This window comes from Etheostoma cragini, chromosome 19 (genome assembly GCF_013103735.1).
Source record: "Etheostoma cragini isolate CJK2018 chromosome 19, CSU_Ecrag_1.0, whole genome shotgun sequence".
NCBI classification, from domain to species: domain Eukaryota; kingdom Metazoa; phylum Chordata; class Actinopteri; order Perciformes; family Percidae; genus Etheostoma; species Etheostoma cragini.
Genome location: NC_048425.1, coordinates 6,176,267 through 6,202,805, shown reverse-complemented (window position 1 = coordinate 6,202,805; position 26,539 = coordinate 6,176,267). Strand labels below are relative to the sequence as shown.

Genomic DNA, 26,539 nt, shown 5'->3' with positions numbered 1-26,539 from the left:
ACTCACCTCACCCACTCTCTCACACATATAAACAGAATACCCAACAGCTAAAAGTGCAAATTGTTTAATCTCAGCCACATGTTTACTTATATACAGTGAAGTTGACCCTAATAAACCATAAAATCACTCTCTCTCTCATTTACCTCATTACATTGCAAATTTCAAACTTCCGTCTATTCCACATACATTCAACAAAGCAAAACTGAACTGAAGAGAAAAGAAAAAGAAAAGCAACTCTGAAATAAAAACACCATTTATGTACAATAATAAAAATGGCACACCACAAGTCTGTTTTGTCAAAACGTAGCAGAATGCAATCGATTCCCCTCAAGGGTTGAAGATTCAAGTTGAGGTTATTTTATGAATTTAGGGGCCCCTTTAATCACTAGGGCGCCTCATCTTCCCATGCACACTACAGACACACATCCTAAAATCAGGCACCAAAGAGATTGTCTTTTGACACTTGCTTTTGTAGATTACATACATTTACTTGGGAAATGTACATAAGTGTCTACTCAAAACACACGGTTATGTTGCAACCAACTAAAATAGGGGTCCCAATAAGTTATTGCCAGCTTGCAGAGTACATGCGTTTTTTTCACCTTTTAACAAAGCTACTGATGTGTCAATGCACGCTATGATGAGAGAAAACATGTGCCTTTGTGTGTTTTGGTGTTGGTGGAACCATCTGTGGGAAACTCCTCAAAAAGGCACTTAAATAGGGTAAAATATTCTTCTTTTTAAAATTATCTGTGATATAATTATCACAGATAATATAACTGGCTGGAGACTGGATGCAAGTTGCACAAGTATGTGGAGATAATCCACATCTGCAAACTAACTCCACTGTCAATATAAGACTAAAATGCAAATATATACACACAGTTGCAGTCATTCAAACACAACATTTTCCATCATGTTATCTAAAAACTCTAATCATTTAGCCTCGGTTTCTGGATAGGGAAGATTCTTCTGTGCAAATGTTCACCTTCGATGTGCAGCCTAGCATTAGGTAAGTGTACATCCAATACTCACCTACACCTAGTGTCAAACATACAACAGCCATGCTTTTCACCTAAAACTTAAACTTTCTTAAGGAGGTCTTAAAAAAAAAAAAAAAAGGTCAAACATTTAATTCCATATGTCATCATTTCCCACTCAAAGCAATTTCAAAAGGCACCAGACTTGCACAGTGCAGGTGAGTGGGCCACTCCTGTGCTTAAGTTCAAACAAATGTGGAAAGACTGGGTTTCAGTTGTGAGTAAAGGAGATAAAGGAGGGGTGTGGGATACTGTGTTGGTGAGGAAGTCATTCAGGTGAGCATGGGCACATCATCCTCTGAAGTGGTATCTTCAGACAGGGGGATAAGCAGTACCTCGTCATCTGAAGCGGAAGAGGAGGATGAGAAAGAAGGAGAGGCGGAGAGGGGCATGGAGTTGGTGGAGGAGGAAGAGGGCGAGGCTCTGAAGAGGGAGATACTCAGGCCCAGCGTGTGGAAGATGGAGGCCAGAGATGGGCTGCTCGGGGGGACAGGGACAGGAGGAGTGTGGGGAGACACGGGGCTTGGAGCTGGGGGAGCATACGGAGGTGGGGGTGGGGAAGTAGCAGGCGGCAGTGGCAGCGGCAGTAGAGGAGACGGTGCTTCCTGCTGCTGCTGTTGCTCTGACTGCGCCAACAAGCCAAGTTTCTGACGCACTGGCTGGTTGACCGCCTCCACAGCCGACGAGGAGCTGGTGGGAGTGGAGTGAGCCGGTTCCTGGCCAGAGGGAGCGGCGTCTGACTGCTGTTGGTTGGAGCCAGACACCTGACTCGGCCTGGACGTATGTCTAGGGATGAGACCCCACCTCCTCATGCGACGAACAGCCCGGCGGATAAATCGGGGCCTGCGTCTGCGGTGTGGGGAGTTGGCAGCGTCCTGACGGAGGAGCTGGAGGATTCCCCTCAGAGAAAGTGACGAGGTCTGACAAGGAGAAGGTGTGAAGAAAGAGTGGAAAAGAGCAAAATCTGTTAAAACACCTTCTACAACTCTTGCTCTATATCCTTAAAATGGTATACAATCATTTGAAATATCAAACACAGTATAGATCCATCCAAGTTTAGAAAACAAGTAGATAGCTCGGCCAAATCCCATTAGAGCTGGCTCGGTTTTTTGCACTTAATTCCTCCGTCTCCACTACCTCAGATGTCCTCACCAATTCATAATAAAGCACCTGTCAAACCTGAATAGTAACAGCACATTAGCTCTATCTTAACGCTATTCCAACTTCAGCCCACAGCCTGCTGGGGATTTATCTGCTGGGGATTTATATGGAGGCTAAAGTGGAGTGCATGTCTTAAAGACAGCTAACCAGGGCTACTAGATTACAGTGTGCTTTGCGTTGCTGAAGTCTTGAGGGATGAGACATGGAGATTTAACACTGACACATTCTCTTAAACTTAAAATTAAGTGTTTGACTCCCACAATAGTAGGGTTTTATGGTACTGTTTGGTGCCACTAAATAAGTCTGTGTCAGTGTCCTGGGTTAAAGACTGGACAGTGAGGTTAAAGATGACAAACTGTACAAATGGTAACAGCATCAGGAAATCACTTAAAAATACATAGAAATATGTAAAAACTAGGAGTGTCTGAGCCAATGTCAAAAGAATATGCCCGAAATGTTGCAAGCTGTAGTACTTGACAGGTTGCTCTAGTCTAGACCACATCAGGAACTCTAAAAGTATCAACTGAAATGACCATGGACCAGTAAAAAAGAAAAAAAAAAAAAAAACAGTGCATCCCTGCAGTTCTAGTTTGTGTTATGCTCTTTCCTCTCACCTCATTGGGGTTTTCTGTGGGGAAGTCCTCCACTGGGGGGATGATGCCCTGTGCAATCAGCTGACCGTAGGATGGAGGAGCCTGCTGCTGGATCAGTTCCGCTTCCTGGCGGCTGATGGGCGCAAACAAGCTGCCAGACACAAACAGACAAAGTAAGATGCATTCACACAGACACACACAGCTTTCAACGGTCAGCCAATGTTGGTTTTGGTTGGGAAGCCCTTGAAAGATTTACACAGAATATAGTCAGATGAAACATGTATTTATCTTTTATATCTACCTTTTACATTACCACGAACATCTACCACCACACATCGTTTTTGTTATAGGATAGTTGTCACTTTATAAAGTGGCTGGAAATAGTTAAATGTTTAATAACAATTATAAAGAGAACATACGACATAACCTTCTTTGGCGGGGATAAATTGCAGGTGGGACAGTTGACAGTTAAATAAAATTTGAGTATGGATTGTACTGGCTGTGTTGTTGTGAGATATTCTGGAATGTGTACGTCACAAGAAATCCCTACTCTGCTGCTCCAAATGAGCAAAATTATATTTCAATAGCCTTCAGGTCTGCAAAGCAAAAAGCTTGATAGTTGCTAAAATCAACAAATACATTACAGCATAACTGGACTTCAAAACAGTTACCTGTACTCCCTGGTCCTGAGCGAGTACAGTTTACAGGTGCAGCCCATGGCAATAACCAGCAGAAGCCCACAGACGAGGCTGCCCACTGTTGCCGCGGTGATGACCTTGCGGGGCAGGATGACCGTGCAGTTGAGCTCGTCTGTTCCGTCCTTACAGTCCACCTGGCCGTCACAGCGCCAGCTCTCAAACACACACCTGCAGACGGAACAATGGGCCGTTTGTGTGTTAGTGACCAGGAATAACTCAGGGGAGAGATTTAGTTTCACATGAAGTTGCATATTGAGGCGTGCGTTATAAAGCATCATAAACCACAATTGTAAACCAGCCCAAACGCACATGATTAGATATTGAAATTAATCATTTTATAGGCGAATGTAAGAGTTGAAACAATATGTCTTATCCAATACATGGAGTAATTCAAACATTGGAGGGGAGATGGTGTCTCTAATAGTTTTTATATTGTAAAGTTCTGCTTTTGTGTTATATTTGCTTTAAATGGGTCATATACAAATTAGGTATACATTTAATACGCTGAATCCAACACTACACTAAAAATGGAATAAGGCATTTTTTCAGTGCTTATATTTGGAACAATTGCAACACTTCAACAAGCTGAATACGCAGTGAAGAGCACAGTTAAAAAAAACACACCAAGATAATATTCATTTTACAAAATTCAACGCAAACCTTAACCAACAATATACACAGAATTTAAGGCATCCAACACTCGTATGGTCACATTTCTACCCGCCCTCCTGACTCACACACTAGTGTTGTCACCAAGACACACCTAGCACTGATACTTAACTAACCTGACACAAATCAGTTAAGCTCATTTGGCAAAACTATCTATCTAAAAAAACAATAACAGCTGAACAGCCACTAAATGGACCTTGACGAGAAACAACTTTGCTTTGTCAGCCGCTGCTTCCAACATTAAGCCTCAATCATTAACTTCTAAGCTAAATTGGATGCGAAGTCTTAGTGGTTTGAAAGTTTGAACACTTACAGTTCAACAACAAGTGAGCAAACTCAATCTGCTGATGAAGACTGTGTGATACGATCCAATGCTCTAGAACAGCTTCTAATGGACCCGAGGGTGAGATTGTTTCTAACTGCTGTTCCCAAGGTCAAGGGACAGATCAAAAATGAGACAGCGGTCGTGTCTGAGCCAGAGAGATATAAAAGGTTTTCAGTCTTTCACAGACACTAACCTGTCGCTGTCACAATGAAAGGTCCCTGGCTGACACACGGTGCAGTCCCTCTCGTCGCTGCCATCGGCACAGTACAGCTGGTAGTTACATCTCTCGGTTACTGGGTAGCACACCGGTCTGCCAGCAAAGTGACTGGATGCCACCGCTTTCTGTCCTGCCAGTCCGCAGGCAAACTGGTTCAGACTGCAGCCCCTGCAACCCTCCTCGTCCTTTCCTGTTTCTGGACAATCCCATTTCCCGTCGCAGCGTTGCTCCTGGGTAAAGCAACCTCCCGCTGCTCCTCCACACCGGCCCTCCCAAGGGGGGCAGTAGGTCCCAACATGGAACGTTGCATTAAAGCCGCTCCCCTCCGAACCAGGAAGAGTCTCGTATGTCATTGAAAGCAGGCCAGTATGGGATTCAACTTGGACTGATTTGTAATTAGAGACACTGGTGATCTGTCAAGATGCAGAAAGGGCACATCATGTTACCAAAAGCGCTTTTAAAATAACATTTTTAAAAAGAGTTATTATGTAGACTAAACAAATAAAGGTTTGGATAAATTTCTCTTAGTTAAAGAAACTCACAATTTTAATAATTTCTCCTTTGCCTTGCTCTCTGTTGTACACAGTGAGTCTATCCCCAGGTCCCAGCACCAGCTGCTGCAGGTCTAGCCTTAGTGGCCTCGAGTCCTGAGGGTCCAGAGTCCAGACACAGAACAGCGCGGGGCCCTGGATGGCTGGAGGGGAGAAGGTCCCATAGAAGGTCTGGAGGAGCCCTCCGCAGGGCCACTCAATGGGAGTGGGCGTCACAATGAGTTCTCTGTGAGATTGAGACTGCTCTTTATCCACCTGGGCCTCCACCTCCTCCCTCTCCTTCAGCAGCGCCCACAGATCAGACTCAGAATCTGCAACATAATGTCTATCTGGGTCCCAATACGGGTTCTTCTCCTCCCCTGCCATTGTGCTGCTGTACTTTGGGGGTTCTGTGGTCCCCACTTCTGCATCACAGCCCTGTTCATCGGTGCCGAGACCAGCACTTTCCCCAAGACACTCCACCTGGCCATTACAGCGCCAAGAGAGAGGAAGGCAGCGACCCCCCAGACACTCAAAGGATGTTTCTGGGCATTTACCAGAGTCTGGGTGTGTACAGAAGGGATAAAACATATGAAAAGAGGAATTAAATTCTGAAAAGAACTGAAACTTGCAACAAAAATGCAAAGCCAAAATGTAATACTGTTGTACTTATTTCCAAAACTACAAATACTCTATGTGATACACGTTGATTCTTTCCTTGAAAAGGCAGATGAAGACTGCAAAAATGTTTAAAAAAAAGATGTTAAGAAAGAAAAAAAACACCATGCTATCATACCTCTAGCGTAGTTCAACAGAAAAGATGACACAGGGAACAGATGCGGAAGGAAGTGGTGCATCACTGTAATATTTCCCCCTGGGAACTCCATTGGTTGCGGCAATTTGGAGCCACAAAGCACAAGCGGCTCGCTGTCAAAAGACGATTTTATAGACACCCATTCCTTCCTACACCGTACTGAAAACTGTGAAAAGCTTTAAAAAAAAAAAAAGAAAAAGAAAAAAATAGGATTTAGAGTAGAATTAGTGAACAACATTTCTTGCATAAATACCAGTGAAGGAGCAGCATTTCTGCAACAAAACAGGTAAGACAAAATATGATCTGCATTAGCCACACAACGCTAGTTTTTTTCTTCAAACGCTAAGTGTATTTGGACATGCTGCCAATCATTGAATGGCAATATGGGATGTTTACATGACTCGGTAATAAATGTAATCAACTTTGTTCATCTGGCAGATATCGTTGTTGCTGCATTAGCCATATTTTCTCAAAAAAACATTTTCTCAATTGGTTTTTATTAATACTGCCCACTCCTAGGCCATTCACAACATTACACCCCAACCACAGAACATGATCGAGCAAGATCAGGGTCCTTAATATTTTCTATGTAGTAAAGACATTTAATACTTTGCACAGCACATGTCGCTGTCATATTTACATTGAATTCTGTTCAATTGAGTGTATTGTTATCAAAGAGGACATCTGACTTACAGCAAATAATTGCATCTGATATTTTAAATTCCTTCAGTGCCTTTACCTGAGAACAATAGGTTCTCCTTCCGAACCCTTGATGATCCAGCAGTCGTAGGTAGAGCCGAAGCGGTAGGACCAGCTGTGGTAAGCAGAACTCGTGATCTCTCCCACATCACTGTCTAAGACTTGGAGGGAATGCCCACAGTGGGCTGAAAAACAGCAAGACAGAAGAACAAAGGTTAAGAAGAAACACTTTTCCACAGTTCTTCTTTTTGAAGCTTAAAAGTATTGCCGTTAAACTGTGAGGTGTTGAAGAAAATGTCAGCAACGTAACTATTTTTGCTTAAAAAGGTTCTCTAAGCGATTTTGGGTGACGTTACTTCTTGTTGACGATATTTTCAAACAAAATTAGACTAGCTTGCCCCTCCTACTCCCTTCTGTGCTTCTGCACGCTAACACCCAGCCCCAAATCTTTGTTGGTTATTGGCTGGAAAGCTGGAACATGGTTTGTGTATACTTGGTGGTGCAGGATTGTTTTTGTTGCTGTTTGTAGACCCTGGGCTGTCTACAGAGACCGTGTTTTATCACATTGTGTTCTGGGGACAGGCACCTTGCGGATAGTGAGATGTTTGCTGTATGTGAAAACCAATATTGTAGCCTAAAACATGTGTAACATTGCTTAAAACACCTTTAAACCTTAATTTCATTACACCAATTCAGCTTAATGTTATCACAATACAGTTTAAAATAAGTGCTTGGAGAAGATATGTGGAACAATAACAATAAAGAAGTACTGGTCAATATGACCTGCTTATGGTAGGTTAGAGAGAAGTATTTAACAAAGAATGTGATAAAATCTCATCTAGGTCACAACAAGAGATAAAGTGCTGACTAGTTTGTCTCCTTACCAGAGCATAGAGCAGGCTTAAAATGGCTGCATGCTGCAGATAAATTGAGCAAAAACAGAATGAGTCAGACAGGTGTTTAATCACCCAGGTTGTCCGATCATAAATGCTACACAGTAAACACACTGAACAATGTGTATTCACTCACCTGTTACGGTGAAAACTAGGAGGGCACAGAGGTTGTAAGTGACGGTCATTGTCGTAATGCTTCTCCGCTAAAATGTTGGAAACTATATTAAAACTGAAGACTTGAAAAAGGTAAAAAAAAACAAACAAAAGAAGATGTCAGAGAAGCGCCATTTTTGGAGGCTTGTTCATGAAGACTTCATCTGTAAAGTGAAAGAAGAGAAGATGCGTGTTAATTTGGTTGTCAACCATAAAACAGCCTCATAATGTTATTACTCGACTGCCGTGGCAATAAAGAAGCCCGCCAGCACAGCAAAACAGTTCATTGAAAGTCATGATTAGGGGTTAAGTGTTATGTTGATTAATTGATTGGTAGAAAATCAATTGTCAACATAATGATGAATTAATCATTTAAGTAGTTATTTCAACAACAAAAAAGCTTATCACGTTATATGTGCTGCTTTCTCAGTCTTCTATGATCGTAACTAGGTGTTAATAGGGTTGGAAGAAACAAATCGATACAGCATCGTATCGTGATATTCTCAGTGGCAATACTGCATCAATACACAGACACCAAGTAGCGACCTTTTATTATATGTGTTGGTAAGTTTGTCTGCATTATAAAAAATAACTAACTTCTCAGTTGCTAATGTCGATTATAAGACCTCGGTGTAAGGGTTCTTATCTTACTGTTTATTCATTTTGTAAACATCCTTTTTTTGTGGCAGTTGGTTTTAGCTTTTAAAAGCGCTTCTACTTAACGAGGTTTATCTGACCGAGTCGAAACTATTTTACTCAAGGGTAATACATCTGGCCACAAAACGTGACTGAGCATTGATATATACAGTAATATTAATAACATATGTCCGGGCAGGAAAACAATACATGCCTCTTGACGTTATTTGGATCTTGAACACTGTTCTCACACACCCACACACCCACTTCCTTCCCGTATCTTCTCAACAATGACGCCTGAACGCTAGCATTTCAGAGGCGATATCCTCGACACACAAATAGTTTCAAAGTATTTCTGTTATTACCAATAAAGTAAAGCTATTAGGATGTCGAGTACTTGTCAATAAATACATAATTGAGTGCCCTACAAGTACATATATTGTCCTGAGATAACGTTAAAGGGATAGTTTCGGTTTGAAGGAGGAGGAGGGGGAAGCTGCTCGCCAGCTTTAATAGCTAACGTTAGCTTCCCGACGAGCTAACAGCTAACTGACTTCTGTCTTCGTTTAGACGCTTTTTCTAGGAGGCGACACCACAACAACACGTTTACAAGCAGGACACGGATGCTTTAAGTAACTAAATAAATCACAACATGTAGGTGAGAAGAGGTAACAACCTAATAAAATGATTTAAAAAAAGGACTAGAGCCGCGTACGTTACCATGTCTGTCGGCCTTTCTTGTTGATAAATTCTAATCTACTTCCGTACATTTTAGCTCATGACAGGAGGGGCGGGGCCTAATTGTTCAGTTTGTTTCATTCACAAAACTTTACATTTTTGTTCACAGGAAACACTTACACTGAATCTTATCACACTAGTGCACATTAATATGTCCCTATATATATTTTTTTTTATTCCTATAGGGCGGCTAATGTGTAAAATGAGTTAGTGTGAAACGTTTCTTTCTTAACACAAGGTGTCAGTGTCGGTTTGTACAAATTTACAGTTAAGCAATATCAGTTAATTCACAAAAATGTGGTAGAGACCTCCAGAGGTCTAGAGTAACTAAATACATTGTCGCAAGTGTTGCACTAATTTGTTTTTCATTGCCGTATTTTTATTTTTATACAGTATTTGTTATGCTACTTTGCAAATCTACCCTACCAATCACATTTCAGCTTTGGAAGAAATAATGTCCTGATCCTTTAAGACACGTTTTAGGACACACAATACTACTATATGTATGTATGTATGTATGTATGTATGTATGTATGTATGTATGTATGTATGTATGTATGTATGTATGTATAGGCTATTTAACTTGTGTTCATTTACAAAGGATTTCAATACTTATTCCAGTTCTGATCTGGTTTTTCTACTAACAAAGTGAAATCACCTCATCAATTCGTAAAATGAAACCTAGTCTTCCTCCCTTAATGAAAAATCCAGATATGAGTGTTTAAATATGTTCATTTTCAAACGGTTAGCTGCTGAATGCAAGATGTCTCCTACTTCACTGTTAAGTCCATTCTCAGTGTTTGTGTGCTGGAGTTTTTACGTTTCTATATTACACGTGAACACAGCATATTTGACAAGGGCTGGCTTATAAACCAGTTGTGATGTTCCAAAATGTGTTTGCGTGTAGGGGAAGTAAAAGTAGCAACAATGCATTATTAAATAATACTGCGAAGGGTATGCATTTGCATTTTTACTTTGGGGCCTACTTAAAAGTAAGCCTACAGAAGTGTATTTGGACAGATGTATGTGGAGAATCGAAAGTAAAATGACAGAATGGTTGTTGTCAGTGTTATGTTATCATATTGGATCTACTGAGACATGCATGTGTAGTATTCTAATGTTGGTCAAGGTGATTGAATCACTTGTCATACAACTGTAGTTTGATCTAGAGAAATGCTTCAAACTTAATTGATGAAATGGTTTTGATCAAATTGTTTGTTCCTTAAAGTCACTTGTAAGCACGCACACACATTTAGTGGCGAAAAAAAGGCCATTACTTTGACTTAAATAACGTTTTAAAGTCAAGAATGTCTTATTATAAGACTTGTAATGGTGTATTTTGAATGGGGATGTTGTTTACTGAAAGTTAAATGTCAGAGTTTTTTTAACCTAAAAAAAGAGTCAAACCATCTGCACATCTGGAGGAGGACCCATAAGAAAATCCATCGCTCTCTCTCTCGCTCTCTCTATCTCTCTCTCTCTCGACCACGTCCACACAAGCTGGCTGCAGACAATCCTAGCAGAGGACAGGAAACCAAATTATGAAGCTTTAGAAAACACCGGCTGAGCATTTGTCACAGCTCACTGATGATTTTGACATTTTGTTCAGTGATTTTAACTCAGCTCTGACTTTGAAGGAGTCGATTTGGCGAGAAAAGCTGTCCGGTGCGCTCACAGTGTCCATGTGGAAACCGCAAAGAGTTTTGTGCCACGTTTTAAAAGCATAACGGAGCAGCATCGATCGATTTGTTTTTTAGTTTGCAGTCAGGACGGCGGGACGTCTGTAGACATATTCCTGAACTTGTTTGGGGCAGTTTGCAGATAGAAGAATGCTGCCCCAGCTCCTCACCCTGGCCTGTGGTCTCTGCTGCTTTGGTCTTACCTCCGTCACTGCAGATTTACTTAAAGCAGAGGTATGTATAATAGAAATCATAAGTCATTCACTTTAAACAATGCAAAGTGATGTACACCGGAATTTGAGCGCCTTTAAAGTGTGTCATAGCTGTTATGTTTAAACAACTTAAATTTGAAATGTTCTTTATTTTCTAATGTTGTTAATTGTTTCCCAATTACAGTTTCTGTAATATCTCTGAAAGTTATAGATAGAACGCCCAAGTTTTACTGCGATCTCATTGAATTGGTTTTTGTAACCCCTTATTGTATCTGTCTGTAGTTACTTTCTAATGTTTACTAGGTTTTCTCTAATCTTGCAAAAGCAAGGGAGGAACTGTTTTTGTTCCCATGTTTATGGTGCCACCCTGAAACTCTGTACTAAGAGCTGTTTAAAACCCCATCTGAGTGGAAACTGTAAGAAGAGATGCAACTTCATCAAGGGAAAAAAATGTCATGAGTCGAAAACCTTTTTTTGGGAGGGGGGGTCCAGCAATGCATGGGCAGAAACCTCAGCTGAACTGCTTTGTTCTGAGAGAAAAGGGTGTAGTGGTGGTACGGGGGAGGGGGTTAATGGCTTTCATCTGCCTGTGTAGACTGCACATAGGCCGGGAAGCTGGTCTGCATTCACAGCAAGCCAGACATAAGTTGCTCCATCTGGGAGACTGTAGGCCTCAGGCTGTGACACCTGAGGAATGGAGACACTAAGTGCAGTTTAGTCTTTAACTGAACAACAGATTTTGTCATCAGGTCCCTTGCAGCTTTGTAAATGATTGGGTACGAGCAGCCCGAGCGCCTCTGGCTCTCAGCCCATTTTACATTTGCTCTGTTGGTAGTTCCAGAGGTCATAAGTAGTTTTGATTAAAACATCCTCATCAAGTCAAGTCAAGTTTATTTCATCCATAAAATTGGAAATTACAGCGCTCACACTTGCCATCTTATCCATAAAAACTAGAGAATTTAAATACAATACCACAAATACACTACAATATTATACATAAATACAATGAAACATAAAAAAATAAAAATAAAACCCATACAAATGTACGTTTAAAGTGCTTGTTGTGCCATCTAATAGCCTGAGGGATAAAAGGAAGAGCACACTGCCCAGTTTGTGTCACCGGAGGTCTTAGCCTACCACTACGCTCTATGACCCTGCCGGACAGATTACCATGAAGAGGGTGACCCGGGTCCCTCGTTATTTTCTGAGTTACTTTTACCAGATGATCGTCATATACCTGATCAACTGTGCCATATCATCAGTGTTTAGTCAAAATGAGTCATACTGTCAGGAACTGCACATATACAAGTTGATTCTCTGTGAAATAATGCACCACTAAAAGGACAGGATGCACCAATAAGAGGCAGCTGTAGCAGGGAATTGATTCACAGAGTAAAAAGTCTAATAGCTACAATTGAGTTTAAGTTGAGTCTGTGCTGTAGTTCTAGGTGGACAGGATGCGCAAAGGCGGACCTTAGTCACTGACCACAAGTTGCTGGCGTGTGAGTCAAGCCAGACATGGTGGATAACTCAGAGAGTCAGACAGTTTATAAAATGCCACAGGCAGCTGCCCTCCTGTGGCGAACACACCAACAGTGATGGATGTCTGTAAACATAGTGAGAAAACATGACTGTTTACAGCAGTGTATAATATCCTCTAATATATATCACTTCAGCGTTAAACAGTGCAGGACTTGATGTGAGACATCAGATGAAGAGTGACTGTCTCATGTTGTGTACACAGTGCTGTGATGCTGTCAGACATGGCACTCAGTTCTGATGCAAAAGAGGATAAGAATTAATTATGGGTTTAGGATTACATCACCTGAGAGCTGGATATGAACCCTGTGATCAAAAGATAAACTTGTCTGTGTGTAGAGAAAGCAGACAGACAGCAAATATAGATGAAACCAAAAAAAATGCAATAACTGAGTGACACCTTTTTATTTAAAGTCGACAAAGCTCCATTGGGGGGGGGGGTGGAGGGTCCAAAAAGCAGAACTTGGACAGAGTAACTGAGTTTAGAGGAATTTTGTTGTTTATCAGTGTTACTCAACATCTAAACATCTTTCTCTGACTTCACTCAAACTAACAAACTGTAAACAAAATCCATTGGCTCCATTAATAGAGAAATGACAGACTTTCACTGTCAAAATGACTTCTGATGAAATCTTGTACCTTTGCGGCCCCCGGCATCTGATTTCATATACCGCTTTTGCCTTGTCTAACCTTTCTTTACATAAATAAAAAGCTTAGCGGGACCTTGTGAGAGAGAAAGTGGGCAGCAATGGAAAAAACAGGGTCTAAAACAGGAACTCTCCATATCGGGCTAAAAGAATCTTTAGATTCCCCGTTGCCATCTGGAGAGACACAGCTCGTGATTCCAGCACAGGGTTGCAGACTCGGTCAAAACACATCTGGGTTCAGGTCTCTTTATCTCGGCTAGAGTGAGTGTTGATGTAGCATCAAAAGAAAAACCCTTGCTCCAGATCTGGAGCACGCAGCTCTGACAGGCAGCGGTTGACACTTAAGAAATGTTAAAGTAATCAGCTGGATCGGTCTTAATGAGAAACTGATGGACTTCAAGGGAGAAAGAGAGCTTATCTCCACCCTTCAACACCACAGAAAATAGTGCACCTTGACAGAGGTTTCCTCTGTGATGTTAGAAAGTGCAGGTTTTGAAGGTACATGCATGCATTTCTTATAGGTTTCAGTCTCCAGTGCTCAGCTGGTTGGATCTGACTAAAGATGTAGGCCAGATGTGCTGAACCAGCCATCTGGTAGAGGTAGAGACCTCTCTCTGAAAAGACTACAGGCATTGGTGGAAAGTAACTAAGTGCATTTACTCAAGTACTGTATTTACTCAAGTACTTATTTTTACAATTTTTTACTTCAGATAGTTGACAAAAACAATGTCAACTCAAGGTTTTCTTATTACTTTTGTTTGGAGTTTGTCTCGTCATGGAGCAACAGTATCTACGTAGGTGTTGCCCCAACTACAACATTAAAACCAACCAATGCATGTCCATGTTAATGCACCATTCATGATCTACTAATGTGATGTATAAATAGGCCATTCTGCATGTATTCTGCTACATTTTGCAGCTAACACTATTAGCTGCTATACTTACTTAAGAAAAAGATATAAATACATCTTCCACCACTGTCAACCTTATTAGAGAGTGGTACCAATCATCGTATTGTTGTAAGTGGTTTAATTGGAGTTCATTTCTTTGATACTGTTTATTCTATCACAATTCATCATATTTTATAAGCTCCTTATATAAATGTAAGAAAATATAAACAAACTACTTGTTACACTAGTTGCATCACTGCCACCATAGAAAACGTTTATACCAGTTACTGTTGGCTTGCATATTTCACTAAAGGAGGATAAGGGATTTTATTTGACCGGTTTGACCTAGCAGAAATGGAAATGTTTGCACGGTGCTGCTGTGAGTGCTAACTGGGTCAGAGACGCGAAAAAATGGACGCAATGTGAGATTGAGCCCCTCATGAGCAGATTTCTCAGTTTTTTCCGTTGGCACTGAGCAAGAGGAACAACTGACTCAGTCCCTTAAATTGAAATTCAGCCATACTCCTAACCCCTCTCTCTCTCTCTCTCTCTCTCTCTCTCTCTCTCTCTCTCTCTCTCTCCATTTTCTGCTCTTCCTTCTAATGTCTTTACCTCTCCTTTGCTAATGTAACTCTGCACTTTAGATCATCTTATTCTGTCTTTTACCTTCTTGTCTGTCCATTTTTATCCCTGGTTAGATTTAAGTATACTCAAGTATAACTAATTTTTCAGGGTTTAAAAAAACAAAACAGATTCACAATAAAAAATCAGTGGAAGTTTATATAGGCAGCTTAAAATAGTGTTATGACACTTGGTAGCATTGCTATACACAAAAAGATGGCCTTTAGCATTGTTTAACAGACACGGAACTGCAACACTAAGTGTGTAGCTACTTAAATATACACAAACCCACATCCCTGTTTAACACATCCTCTCTTGTATTGCATAAATATAGAAAGACACCCACATGTTAGTTGTTCAGGTGACAGGAATATTAAACCTTCTAAGAAATGTCATCATTCTCTAGTTTGAACTTGTGGTTGGCTATTTTTGTTGTTGTTTCCTTTTTAAAATGCATCCGGAAAAAACTATTACATCGCAGTCTCCGGTGAATGTGAGTTAGAGTGTGTGACAATAGGTGGCGCCCACATGTCCTATAATGCGTGACGGGACACCGACACACTGTATCACATACATGCTGCTCGGTATCATGTTCACATGAGTGTTGATTCTCTCTTTAATAAGTGTTGTGTTGTAAAGCAGCAACTGAGAACTTTACAAGGGTCTGGGAAACTCCAGATTGACTATCAACTGGCTTGGGCTAATTTAATTTAACATTTGTATCCAGCACTAAATCAACTGACATGGTTAGAGACCTTATAGAAGTAGACCCTGCTGTATGAGGCCATAGCTTGAGTAGGATATCTCATCTGTGCTAAAGTCTACTTTTAAAACCATTATTAGTTAAATTTTCTTAACCGGCAACGACCACACAGGGACTCCATCAGGGCGGATGTAGTAAAATTAGATTGATTACAGCTGGTACTCATAACATACACTGACTATAGACAATGTAACACTGAGTGCCTGTAATGAAATTACCCCACAGAAAACCTAGAACCATGGGGTGCTGTTCTAGTTTAGAAAGGTTTCACTGATTTCACACATTGAGTGTGAGAGCACTGGAGGGTTAATGGGGGCCCAGCGGCTTATTGTTGCCCCAGGGACCTTCTGCAAATTAATACAGAAAGTACAAGATTTAGATGATTCTGTTCTGATTTTGAGAATACAATGATTTCATCTGCAGTGGTGCTTTGGATGAAACAAACTACCCCTACCTCAGTTTTTAGATACTTAAAGTTTCTTTAATCAGTTATCGGTAAACTACCTAAAATTATAGTTGCCAATGATAACTGCCATTTTTGATGAATCCGCTGATTATTTTCTCAAATAATTGAACCATTTGCTCCACAAAAAATCATAAAGAAACACTCAATATACCTTTACGGTTCAATAGTTTTCACATACAGCATGAATCTAGTTAAGTGCACAAGTGATGAATCACCTTTATGGAATTTAGAGCTTCCACTGATTACTTTATTTTCATTATGTGGTAATATGTAGATTTTTTCTTAATTAATATTTGATCATTTGATTCATAGAATGTCAGACACATTGTCCCCAAAGCATATTCAAATTGTTAATGTTGTCCAGCCAACAGTCCAAAACCCCAGAATATTCAGTCTAGTATATTTTTTAAGAAAACAAAAATGACCAAACAGTGACTTTAATTATCAAATGATTATGAAAATCCGTCCAAACAACTAATTGTTCCAGCTTTACATAAGACAGCTAGGTCACAGTCGGGTCACAGAATCCATGTTCTCCATCCCACAGCTCCACCGAAACAACCTCTTCCACCACCTTTACATCACGCTGGTTGTGGTTCAGCATCTGTGCATTATACATTCAGACTTCACGTCACTGCACACACACACTGCACACACTCAGCGGTGTGTTTAACAAACCAGCAGCCAGAGCTTTGACCACACATGGCCGTGTAGTGAGCTACCTAGCTAACCCAAGGCCAACAATACCAGCCATGTACAAGTCTCAATAAATAGAAGCTTTGATGGTGGCTGCTGGGAGTTCCAGGGAGGAGGGGTGCATGCTGGGATACCTGGCGTCTCAACCGGAGGTGGTGGTGAGGAGTAGATTGGGACTAGAAGGAAAGAAATGGAGGTCTTGATGGTGTGGGGGAGACTTTTCAGGGGAGTGTTTTTATAGAAGCAGACGCGTCACCACACTGGAGCCACAGGACACACTAGCAGCAGTCAGTGAGGAGGCAGAGAAAGTCAATTTGGTTGGTATTTTAGAGAGAGTAAGGGGATAAATTAGATTAACTAGATGCTTAACAAATCTGAGAAATCTTTAAGAAATTGTGAGAAGGGAAAAGCAGAGATGGAGAGAAGAGGGATAAGTTGCCTTTTTGCAGATCGTCATAAGTGAACCTTGTTCTCTGGCCTTTCTGACCAGCACTTTACTAACAGTAGCTGTGTGTGTGCGGAGGCAGTATACAGTTGCTACATTTTCATCCCTCCCCCCTGCTTTTCCCTTTACTTGTCAAAGGAAGGTTTGAAGAGAAAAACAGCACTAATGGTGGAATAAGAGAGATATCTGAGGTTTAGATGACGCTAACGAAGGAATTCAGTGTAATTCCACCGACTTAATCTGTGGTGGAGATGAAGATGTGTGTTTGACGCTGTGTGCAGATACATGAGTGGAAACACATGGTTTAAGATGCAATTAAGAGTCTACAACTCAAACAAAAAGGGCCAGGAGATGAGAAGATCGATACCACTCTCATGGTTGTGTATTAAATATGGAGCTAAAGCTCACAGCTGGTTAGCTTAGCGCACAGATTGAAAACAGGGGAAAACTGCTCGACTGGCTCTTTCTTACGGTATCAATGCTATAAATCTTCTCATCTCACTCTTGTCAAGAAAGCAAATGCTCCTTGAAATGTTGAACTACTCCTTTAAGTCTTAGACCACCAGCAGCAGGCAGTGGAAAGAATAGGCTGGCCTTTCATGTGTAAAGATAAATAGTGGTGGTTTTGGTTGACATGAAAGCAGACACAGAGAGAGGAGTAGGTGGCGGACAGACGTAGTCCATGGCAGAGAGATCTCAAACTCAAGCTTTGAGGAACCTAAATTTGACTTTTTCCAGCATTATGACCGCCAGTTGTCTTTGGCTGCAATCGTCTAGACAGACTTCTGGGTCATTGTGACTTAAATGACATCAGTGTTTTCAGAATGTGTTTTATTTGGCTTTCTCGCCCCTGCTTATGACCCTACAACAAAGTTCCCCCTAACTAGTTCAGCATAAATTAAGGGGGCTAAGTAAGGATTTGGTGTTGGGCTTTGGAAGTTTATTCATGGTATAATGTCACAGTCATATAAAGAAACAGGGTGAGTTAACGTTACAGTGTGTGTTGGCTGCTGTAGGAGTCAGTATTTAGCTTAACAAGTCACACAAAACCACACACACACACACACACACACACAAATTTTGTCTCCCTTCATTTACCATGCAATACAGGATATGTATCTGAGGTCAGAGACGCAGGTCCAAACAAGCTCTGAAAGTTGACTGGAAGTAGAAAAACACCCACAAGTTCACACAAGCGGCCAATCCCTTCTTTTTTGTTGACTACGATGTTTTCAGGTGGTTTTTCTGTTGTTTCTGGCGTGTCTGACTGTGAGCAGACTGAGAAAATCACAGAGAGAGATATTTATTATGTGTTGCAACACTCCTAAGGTAATTACTTCTTAGAAGAAAAAATAAAAGCCTCTTGTAGAATATCATTGTACTTTAGCAGATAATTGACATTTTGACTTTTTTTGTATTCATATACCTTTACCAAAACAATATGTAATGAATGTAGCAGTTTTAGTGGTATAGGGGTCTCAAGATTTAGATTTTGCTACTTGGATGATATACTTGACATGAGAAAGGCTTCATGCAACCCTATGCAGTGGTGTTTTCAAGGCAGTAATCTCACCTCCTTGTCTGCATTAAGGAAATCTCTAATCTGCCTGATTAGCTATTTTATCATCCACACTTTTCTACTATTTAGTGTTGGGTCCATAAAATGACCAAAAAGAAACAATTATGCGGTTTAAAGTCACAAGTTATGTATTTAAAATGGGTATTTTAGGAGTGTATCACATTTCTGGAAAACAATATTCAAATATAAGATCTTAAATATGTGATATTTATGTGCAAGTTTCAGCTTTAGTATAAATTGTCCATATTCATTATGAGGTTTTTCAGATGTTGAAGCTGTTGCTCGTGTTGCTCTAAAACAGAATGAGGATGTAATGATACAGTGTTAGGGTTAAGGTTAAGTAGTCATTTATCATTTGGTTGTTCTCTGGAAAATATATTTCACATATCTGTGTGTCATTTGTAGTTAAAAAAAGACTTATACAGAATATATTTATTATGGGTTTTGTTGCATGGTCATCAAGTCTGGAAGGTTTATTTTGGGATAAACAAGGTTTTACAGCAATTTCCCAGAGTGAACATTTAGACTGCATGTAGACTGCATCATAATAAAACACTCAATAGATCAAAAGCCTTATAAATATAGAAAGACACCCACATGTTAGATATTCAGACGAAAGATGAGTTAAACCTTCTAAGAAATGTCATCATTCTTTTTTCTTTTTTTTTACCACAGCAGTTATAAAGGCTCAGGGGTTTTTGTACCATTTTGTTTATAACTCTTGTAGGAACTTGTGGTCGACTGTGTTTTTTCTTCCTTTTTATAATGCATCTGGAAAACTATTCCATCGCAGTCTCCATTGAGTATGAGTCAGAGTGTGTGACAATAGGTGGCACCCACATGTCCTATGATGCGTGACAGTACAGGGGTAAATCACATACAGTACGTGCTGCTTGGCATCATGCTCACATTTCTTAAGTGTTGATACTCTCTGTAATAAGTGGATTTTGTGTTGTGAAGTAGCAACAGAGGATTTTACAAGGGCCTGGAAAGCTCCAGATTGACAGTATCAGCTGGCTTGTGCTAATTTAGTTAAACATTTGTATCCAGCACTACATCAGCTGACACGGCCTTATAGAAGTAGGCCCTGCTGTGTGAGCCCATAGCTCATAGCCAAAAGATGAACTTTTTTTCAGCCTTATAGCTTCTTGACACGCTAACCTAGCCCACCTGTGAAGATCACATATGATTTTCTTCATGACATTTCATTTTAAGTAATAACTAAAGTAAATAAGTCTTATGGTGCTATCTGTTAAGCTAAGTCCAACAGGAAAGGAAATAGTCTTCCACACACACAAAGTGTCAATTAAGATGTTAAAAATTAGACCTTCATTATGCTCTCTCTCCGTCTCTCTTGCAGGGTTGGCTGCAGCAGTATGGCTACCTGCCTCCAGGTGACGTCCGAGCCCAGGCCATCCGCTCACCAAAGTCCATTGAAACAGCGATATCAAACATGCAGAGGTTTTACGGTTTGACTGTCACCGGCACCATAGACTCCGGCACGATACAGTGAGTCCAGAACGACAACAACATTTTTATAGCACATAACTGCATAACTGCTTTCAAATGTTCAAGCCGTCAGATCATTTAACGACTTGGGATTAAAAGAAGAGTTAAGAGAGTCTATGAAAGCAATATTGCTATTTACATATAATGTGTCCTTCAGCTGAGTCCAAATACGTTAAATCAAGAACTGGGAATGTTATTTTGCTGTTGCCAGGGCGATGAGCCGGCCGCGGTGTGGTGTCCCAGACAAGTTTGGCCCTGAGCTGAAAACCAACCTGAGGAGGAAGAGATACGCCCTGCAGGGTCTGAAGTGGGAAAAGTCTGAGGTGACCTTCAGGTACACACCTAGCTTTTCAATGTTTGTCTGTCACAACCAAAGTTTCCCATGTTCATGATCCATTGTGCAGGTGATGATACACACCGTTTTTTTTTCCAAAGTCATCTTTAAATTATTTTCTTGGATTGATCATTTGATCTACAACTTTGAAAAATGCTCATTACAATTGCTCAGAGAAGTTGAAATATTCATATCACTTGTTTTGTCCGACCAACGGTCCAAAACCAAAAGATATTCAGTTTTCTACAATAAAAGAAGACTATGAAAACAAGTATTCACATTTTGAAGTAGGAACCATTGAAAACATATTCTCAGAATCAATTGATTGAATAATGTTTGAAGCTCTAATGAAATTAAACACGTTTTAAACCCAAAATCCAAACTCTAAATATTACTATTACTAATAAAACTATGCAAAAAGGAATTGAAAAAAAAACGTTAATATCTGGCATTTAACTTCCTTTTCTTAATAAAAGTGAAGTGATGTATTAATGATACAGATGCTTGTTTTTAGACCGTTTTACAATAACTACAAGACTGCAGACTGATCTACAGTCATGTTTGACACATTAGACTTAATTAGACTATAGTGTCAGCATAAATCCCCATCTGTTTTTCCTAACAGCATACAGAACTACACCCCTAAGATCGGAGAGCGAGCCACCTATGAAGCCATCCGAAAAGCCTTCAAGGTGTGGGAGAACGTGATCCCGCTCACCTTCAGGGAGATCCCGTACAGCCACATCAGGGACAAGGTCGACAAGTTTGCGGACATCATGCTCTCGTTCTCAGAGGGTTTCCATGGCGACAGCACGCCGTTTGATGGCGAGGGTGGCTTCCTGGCTCACGCTTACTTCCCCGGACACGGCATTGGGGGAGACACGCACTTTGACCTTGCTGAGCCCTGGACCACCGGGAACACAGACCAGGGCGGTAAGAGAGAAAAGAGCAGACGGTGACATGTAGATCCTAGAAGGAAGAGAACAATAAACTAAATGTAATCTTTCTCTCTCTCTCTCTCTCTCTCTCTCTCTCCCACTCCCTCTCGCTCGCTCGCTCACTCTGAAGGTAATGATGTTTTCCTTGTGGCTGTCCATGAGCTTGGTCATGCTCTGGGTCTGGAGCACTCCAACGACCCCTCTGCCATCATGGCCCCCTTCTACCAGTGGTTTGAAACGGAAAACTTCCAGCTCCCAGATGACGATCGCAGAGGCATCCAAGCAATCTATGGTGGGTGGTTCTCCTAACGGTAATAGTATGCTATATATACGCAGTGACGTTCCTTTTTCTAACATCCACCACCCTTTAGCCACCACTGTTCCTCTCAAGGGACGTTAGTACTAAGTAGAGCACTGACAAACTCTCAGTAGTTCTTTTAAATGTTACACAATTTTGTACATGTAACCATGAACCGTATTGATAGACTAGACTAGCCCTTAACAAGGGAGTCTGCCGCCATGCTAGCAGCTCTGTGAGGCTTTCCTTAGACACAGCGATGCTCTGAGCAAAATGCTAAAATTATGATGTTTCTTAATTTAGCATGTTGGCATGCTAACATGATAATTAGCGGTAAACACAAAATACAAAAGAGGCTTATGGGAATGCCATGAGCTTTGCAGGTATTTCAAAACCCAAATTGTGAACCTGACAGTGGCACTAAAGGAAAGACAGAGGATCAAAAAAGTCAGTAGTCGTCATCATTTGAATTATGAAACCAAGTTAAAAGGATTCCTCACCTGGAAATAATTCATCTGTGTACAGAATATCATTGCAACACATTTAGTAGTTGTTAAGATATTTCAATGGACATCTGGTTGGTAATGGTGCAGTCAACATCATGTTGGTAATAAATACTTTGAATTATTACGTTATTAAAGATTTCTCTCTTCTCTCTCACAACATTTTTCACACAGGATCCAATTCTGGGGCTCCCCCACCTCCCCCTCCTCCCCCTCGACCCACAAAGCCGTTCACCCCTGACAACGGCCCAGACATCTGCGAGGGACACTTTGACACCATTGCTATTCTCAGTGGAGAAAAGTTTATATTTAAGGTACAGGAGACATTTTATTCTCAGATATTTAAATGTTTCAGAAACCAAATTATAGACTTTTCTCACCACAGACAATTTTGACTATGCAAGTGTCCCACTAATATGCATTATCTCAGACAAATTAATTTAAGATCTTCTAATCTATGTGTATGTGTATGTTTGCAGGACAAGTGGTTTTGGCGTGTGCGTAACAACAAGGTGTTGCCAGGTTACCCGATGGCCATCAGTCACTATTGGAAGGGCCTGCCATCAAACATCAATGCAGCCTACGAGAGGGATGATGGGAAGTTTGTCTTCTTTAAAGGTAGGTTCCATCTGAGATTAAAAGCAGATTGGATTTTGAGACACTGCAGCTGATCCAGTGATGATCTTCATGTGTTAATTGCTATGACTTATTTATTTCTATTTTTTCAGTTTTTTCTGTTTTCTGTCTCACTTCTTATCATCTTCCCTTTTTCCTTTCTTACATCCCCAGCTGATAGGTACTGGGTTTTTAGTGAGAACCGCATGGAAAAGGATTCCCCGAAGAGCCTGAAAGACCTGGGCACCGGTCTACCTAAAGACAAGATTGATGCTGCTCTCTTCTACACACCGACAGGACAGACATACCTTTTCAGAGGCACTAAGTAAGTATGTCCACTATCTATTCAGGATTCACCACATACGCTTAAAGTATGGTGAACTCATTAACTGTGGAATCTGATCTGTTAAGCCTTTTTCGCATTTCTTAAAATAATATTTTTTTTCTTTCTGAAGAGAGTTATTCCCCAAGTTTAATCCTCATTTCTACCATGTGTTGTTTCCGTGTAATTGTAGAATATAAATGAGGACAAGCACCTTGTTGTTTCCTTACAGTCTTAGTTGTATGAATGAATCACCCAAAGCAGTTAGATCATTGATAGTTTTGTGTCTTGGTGTCATTCTCAGGTACTACCGTTTCAACGAGCAGACTCGCACAGTGTACAGCGGTTATCCAAAGCCCATTAGCACGTGGAGCGGGGCACCGGAAAACATTAAAGCTGTCATCATGAGTGAAGATGGATGTAAGTTTTCCTCCCCATTTAACTTATCACCTGGATGTCCATATTTCAAGACCAAAAGCTGAAACATAAGTTGATTATTAAACAGTCAAACTGTCAATGTCAGATAGATAATTAATTGGTCACCATTTTGACTATTTTGTCGATTAAACACAAACAAAGAAAAAATGCCAACATTTCTCCGTTCCAGCTTCTTAAATGTGAGGTTTTGATGTTTTTATTTGTCGATAGTAGAGTGAATTTATTTTTTTTTTACTTAAAGCTGACCAAACAAAACAAGATTGTGGAGAGCTTTTTTAATTTTTTTTTTTTAATTTCTTAATTTTTTTTTGAAAAATTTAATTGAGAAAATGAGTGGCAGATTAATTGACAATAAAAAAACGTTTGCAGATCTATTGTTGACACACCCTCATATACGTATAGAGAAGTTCTAACCCAAACAACAGCTGTGTTGTTGTGTTTTGATTTAAAGCAAAACTCTTTCTCTCCACTTTCCTCAGCTTACACTTATTTCTACAAAGCCAACAAGTACTGGAAGTTCAACAACCAGTACATGAAGGTGGAGTCCGGCTACCCCAAGTCTGTGCTCACTGACTGGATGGGCTGCGATGGCGAGGAGCCCAAGATAAATCAGACAGAGAAGGGGATGATCATTGGGCCGGCGGCCGTGGTGATCCCTCTCCTCTTGCTGGTCCTGGTTGTGATCACTCTGGGAGCGCTTTTGGTCTTCAGGAAGTACGGCACGCCGCGACGCCTCCTCTACTGCCAGAGATCCCTCCTGGACAAGGTGTAGGCAGAGCGACGGGGTAGTTGGCAGATAGACTGCCACCGAGGGACAGAAAGAGAGCAGGAAAGAACGAGGGCCGGGTGAAGATGGAAACTGGGAGGAGGAAGAAATGGAAGAGGAGGAGAGAGCAACTGGAGAGAAAAACAGAAGAAATGGAGGGTAGGAAGGGGACAATGTGTTAAATTTTGAGTGGTTTGTATGTGCCACAACAGAGAGAGAAAAGGGCCTAGAAACTGACATCAGGAAAATGTGTATTTGTATGTTAAGTTTTTACATGTACTGTTTTGTGTTCAGAGATTAACAACATACCCACAATCTCACATTATTGTCATGCATCACTCCCAGGTTGTGACCCAGGTTGTCACTGAATTGCAGAGATGTACCCATGTTGACTGGCTGGGTTTGAATTTTCAAAAGGAGGGTTGAACCCTGATCAGACAACCCAGGCCAACCCCAGGTCATTGGTGTGAAAGAGATAATAGAGAAGGGAAATATACAAAAGACTCATCAACGACTTCCTCCCGCCTCTCTCTCACATCCGTGGTATAGAAAAAGAAATCCCTCCTTTCTTCCTCTCCTTTAACTGGACGACTCCAGCTGAACTGCTGTCTGATTCATTTACTAAGAAATTCATCATCTCTGTTAAGAGTTTTTCTCTGAAACACATTTGCTGTTAGGTTTTTGGGGGAATTTTTATTGTGACATTCATTCATTTCAACGTGACATTTTGTACAGATGTGTCACCTTGTTTCCTTATTCGGTGATAAAACAGTTCAAGATTTAAAGCAAAATTCTGCCAATTTAACTATTTTATTGAAAACTCTGGCTTCTTGTTAATGGAAAAAAAATGCAAATATTTCAGAAAGGTACTGAAAAAAATATTGTTTTAATATTGTTACTCAGGTATTGTATTCTCTCTAGTATGAGGGATTTAAAAATGATACCTAGCCTACCATTTAGACAATTCTCAACCATCACCATGTTCAGTTGTAGTTATTATCACCTGCCTTCTGTCTAATGGAGCGGAGTATAACAGCATGTCACTTATGCACAGTGTTAGTATTGATTGATGCAGACTTTTGAATATGCACAGATGTGATTGACAATTAGTTTTTGTTTAATCGGGATTATGATCACAAAAGTCAGAATTAACATGAGACTGCTCCCCTTGATGGTCTAGCTGCATTCACAGGCAAAACTCCTCTTTCAGTGTAAGCAGTCAGAGAGGGGAAATATTTTCTTAAAAACGCGTTGTTTTAACTCATGAATGACAGTTTTCAAACATTCCAGTACATTTGTTGTGAAATAGGAGCAAAGCTGCTTGTCCAGATGTGTCAGTAAGCGGTACAGATGACAACAGTATGGTGCAATTTTTTTAATTATTATCATTGTTATTGGGAACGGTTATTATTATAAGTATGATTATTGTTATTATTGTTCACCTGGTAAAGTTAAAGTGACTTATTTTTGTGCTTTTGTATATTGTCATTTGGAGTCCTGCTGGACAGAGGCATAACATGACAATGATGGAAATGAATCCCAGTTTACACTCAGCATGAGATGAATTAGATCAGATCAGTGGGGGGGTAAATGTGACTTCAGGGAGTCTGAAATGTTGGCACAGAACAAGCAATGCTATTTATGAACTTTGAATATGCTTCTTTTTTTTTACGCAAATCAAAATTAGAGGTGAATTGATTTGGTTAATAACAATGATAATGGTAATGATATTTATAATGATGATCATATCAATAAAATGGAATGAGATTTTCCTGCCTGTTTTCACTTTAGTGGTATTTAGATAAAGTGAAATTAAACTATTTTCTACAATCTTGTCTTCCATGCTTTCATATTCTCCAGTGTGGCTGAACAAACACACACGCACACGCACACACACACACACACACACACACACACACACACACACACACACACACTAGTGTCTAGTCTAGTTTTGTCCATCCCTTCTCCACTTGAATTTTTGCCCAACAATTCCAAAGTCAAAGTGCCTGCCACAAGTTCAAACCAACCACATTTTTTATATTAAAATTGACCTAACCAAAACTTTCATGAATGAAAATAAAATTTAGTTTAATTAATTAAAAAAGGAAAA

The 26,539-nt window shown here is 40.4% G+C and overlaps 2 protein-coding genes across 4 annotated transcripts; one reads left to right on the top strand and one right to left on the bottom strand.

The window, feature by feature from the left end:
• Positions 1–48: 48 nt before the first annotated feature.
• lrp10 (low density lipoprotein receptor-related protein 10) lies at positions 49–9,214 on the bottom strand. 3 transcript variants are annotated; one of them, XM_034857277.1, is made up of 10 exons: positions 9,149–9,214; positions 7,776–7,956; positions 7,631–7,663; positions 6,787–6,931; positions 6,028–6,223; positions 5,246–5,800; positions 4,680–5,116; positions 3,466–3,660; positions 2,816–2,945; positions 49–1,960 (listed from the first exon to the last, which is right to left on the bottom strand). In XM_034857277.1, the coding sequence occupies exons 2-10, from the start codon at positions 7,822–7,824 to the stop codon at positions 1,313–1,315; spliced, it is 2,388 nt and encodes a 795-aa protein (XP_034713168.1). In that variant the 5' UTR covers positions 7,825–7,956; positions 9,149–9,214; the 3' UTR covers positions 49–1,312. The 3 variants fall into 3 exon arrangements, with proteins under 3 accessions (XP_034713168.1, XP_034713170.1, XP_034713171.1); XM_034857279.1 differs by having other exon boundaries at positions 5,246–5,796; positions 6,030–6,223; XM_034857280.1 differs by lacking the exon at positions 7,631–7,663.
• A 1,421-nt stretch (positions 9,215–10,635) lies between these two features.
• On the top strand, positions 10,636–26,197 carry mmp14a (matrix metallopeptidase 14a (membrane-inserted)). The gene is made up of 10 exons (XM_034856525.1): positions 10,636–11,079; positions 20,064–20,212; positions 20,424–20,546; positions 21,172–21,479; positions 21,615–21,776; positions 22,460–22,599; positions 22,765–22,903; positions 23,075–23,225; positions 23,527–23,642; positions 24,140–26,197. The coding sequence occupies exons 1-10, from the start codon at positions 10,996–10,998 to the stop codon at positions 24,430–24,432; spliced, it is 1,665 nt and encodes a 554-aa protein (XP_034712416.1). The 5' UTR covers positions 10,636–10,995; the 3' UTR covers positions 24,433–26,197.
• Positions 26,198–26,539: the final 342 nt, after the last annotated feature.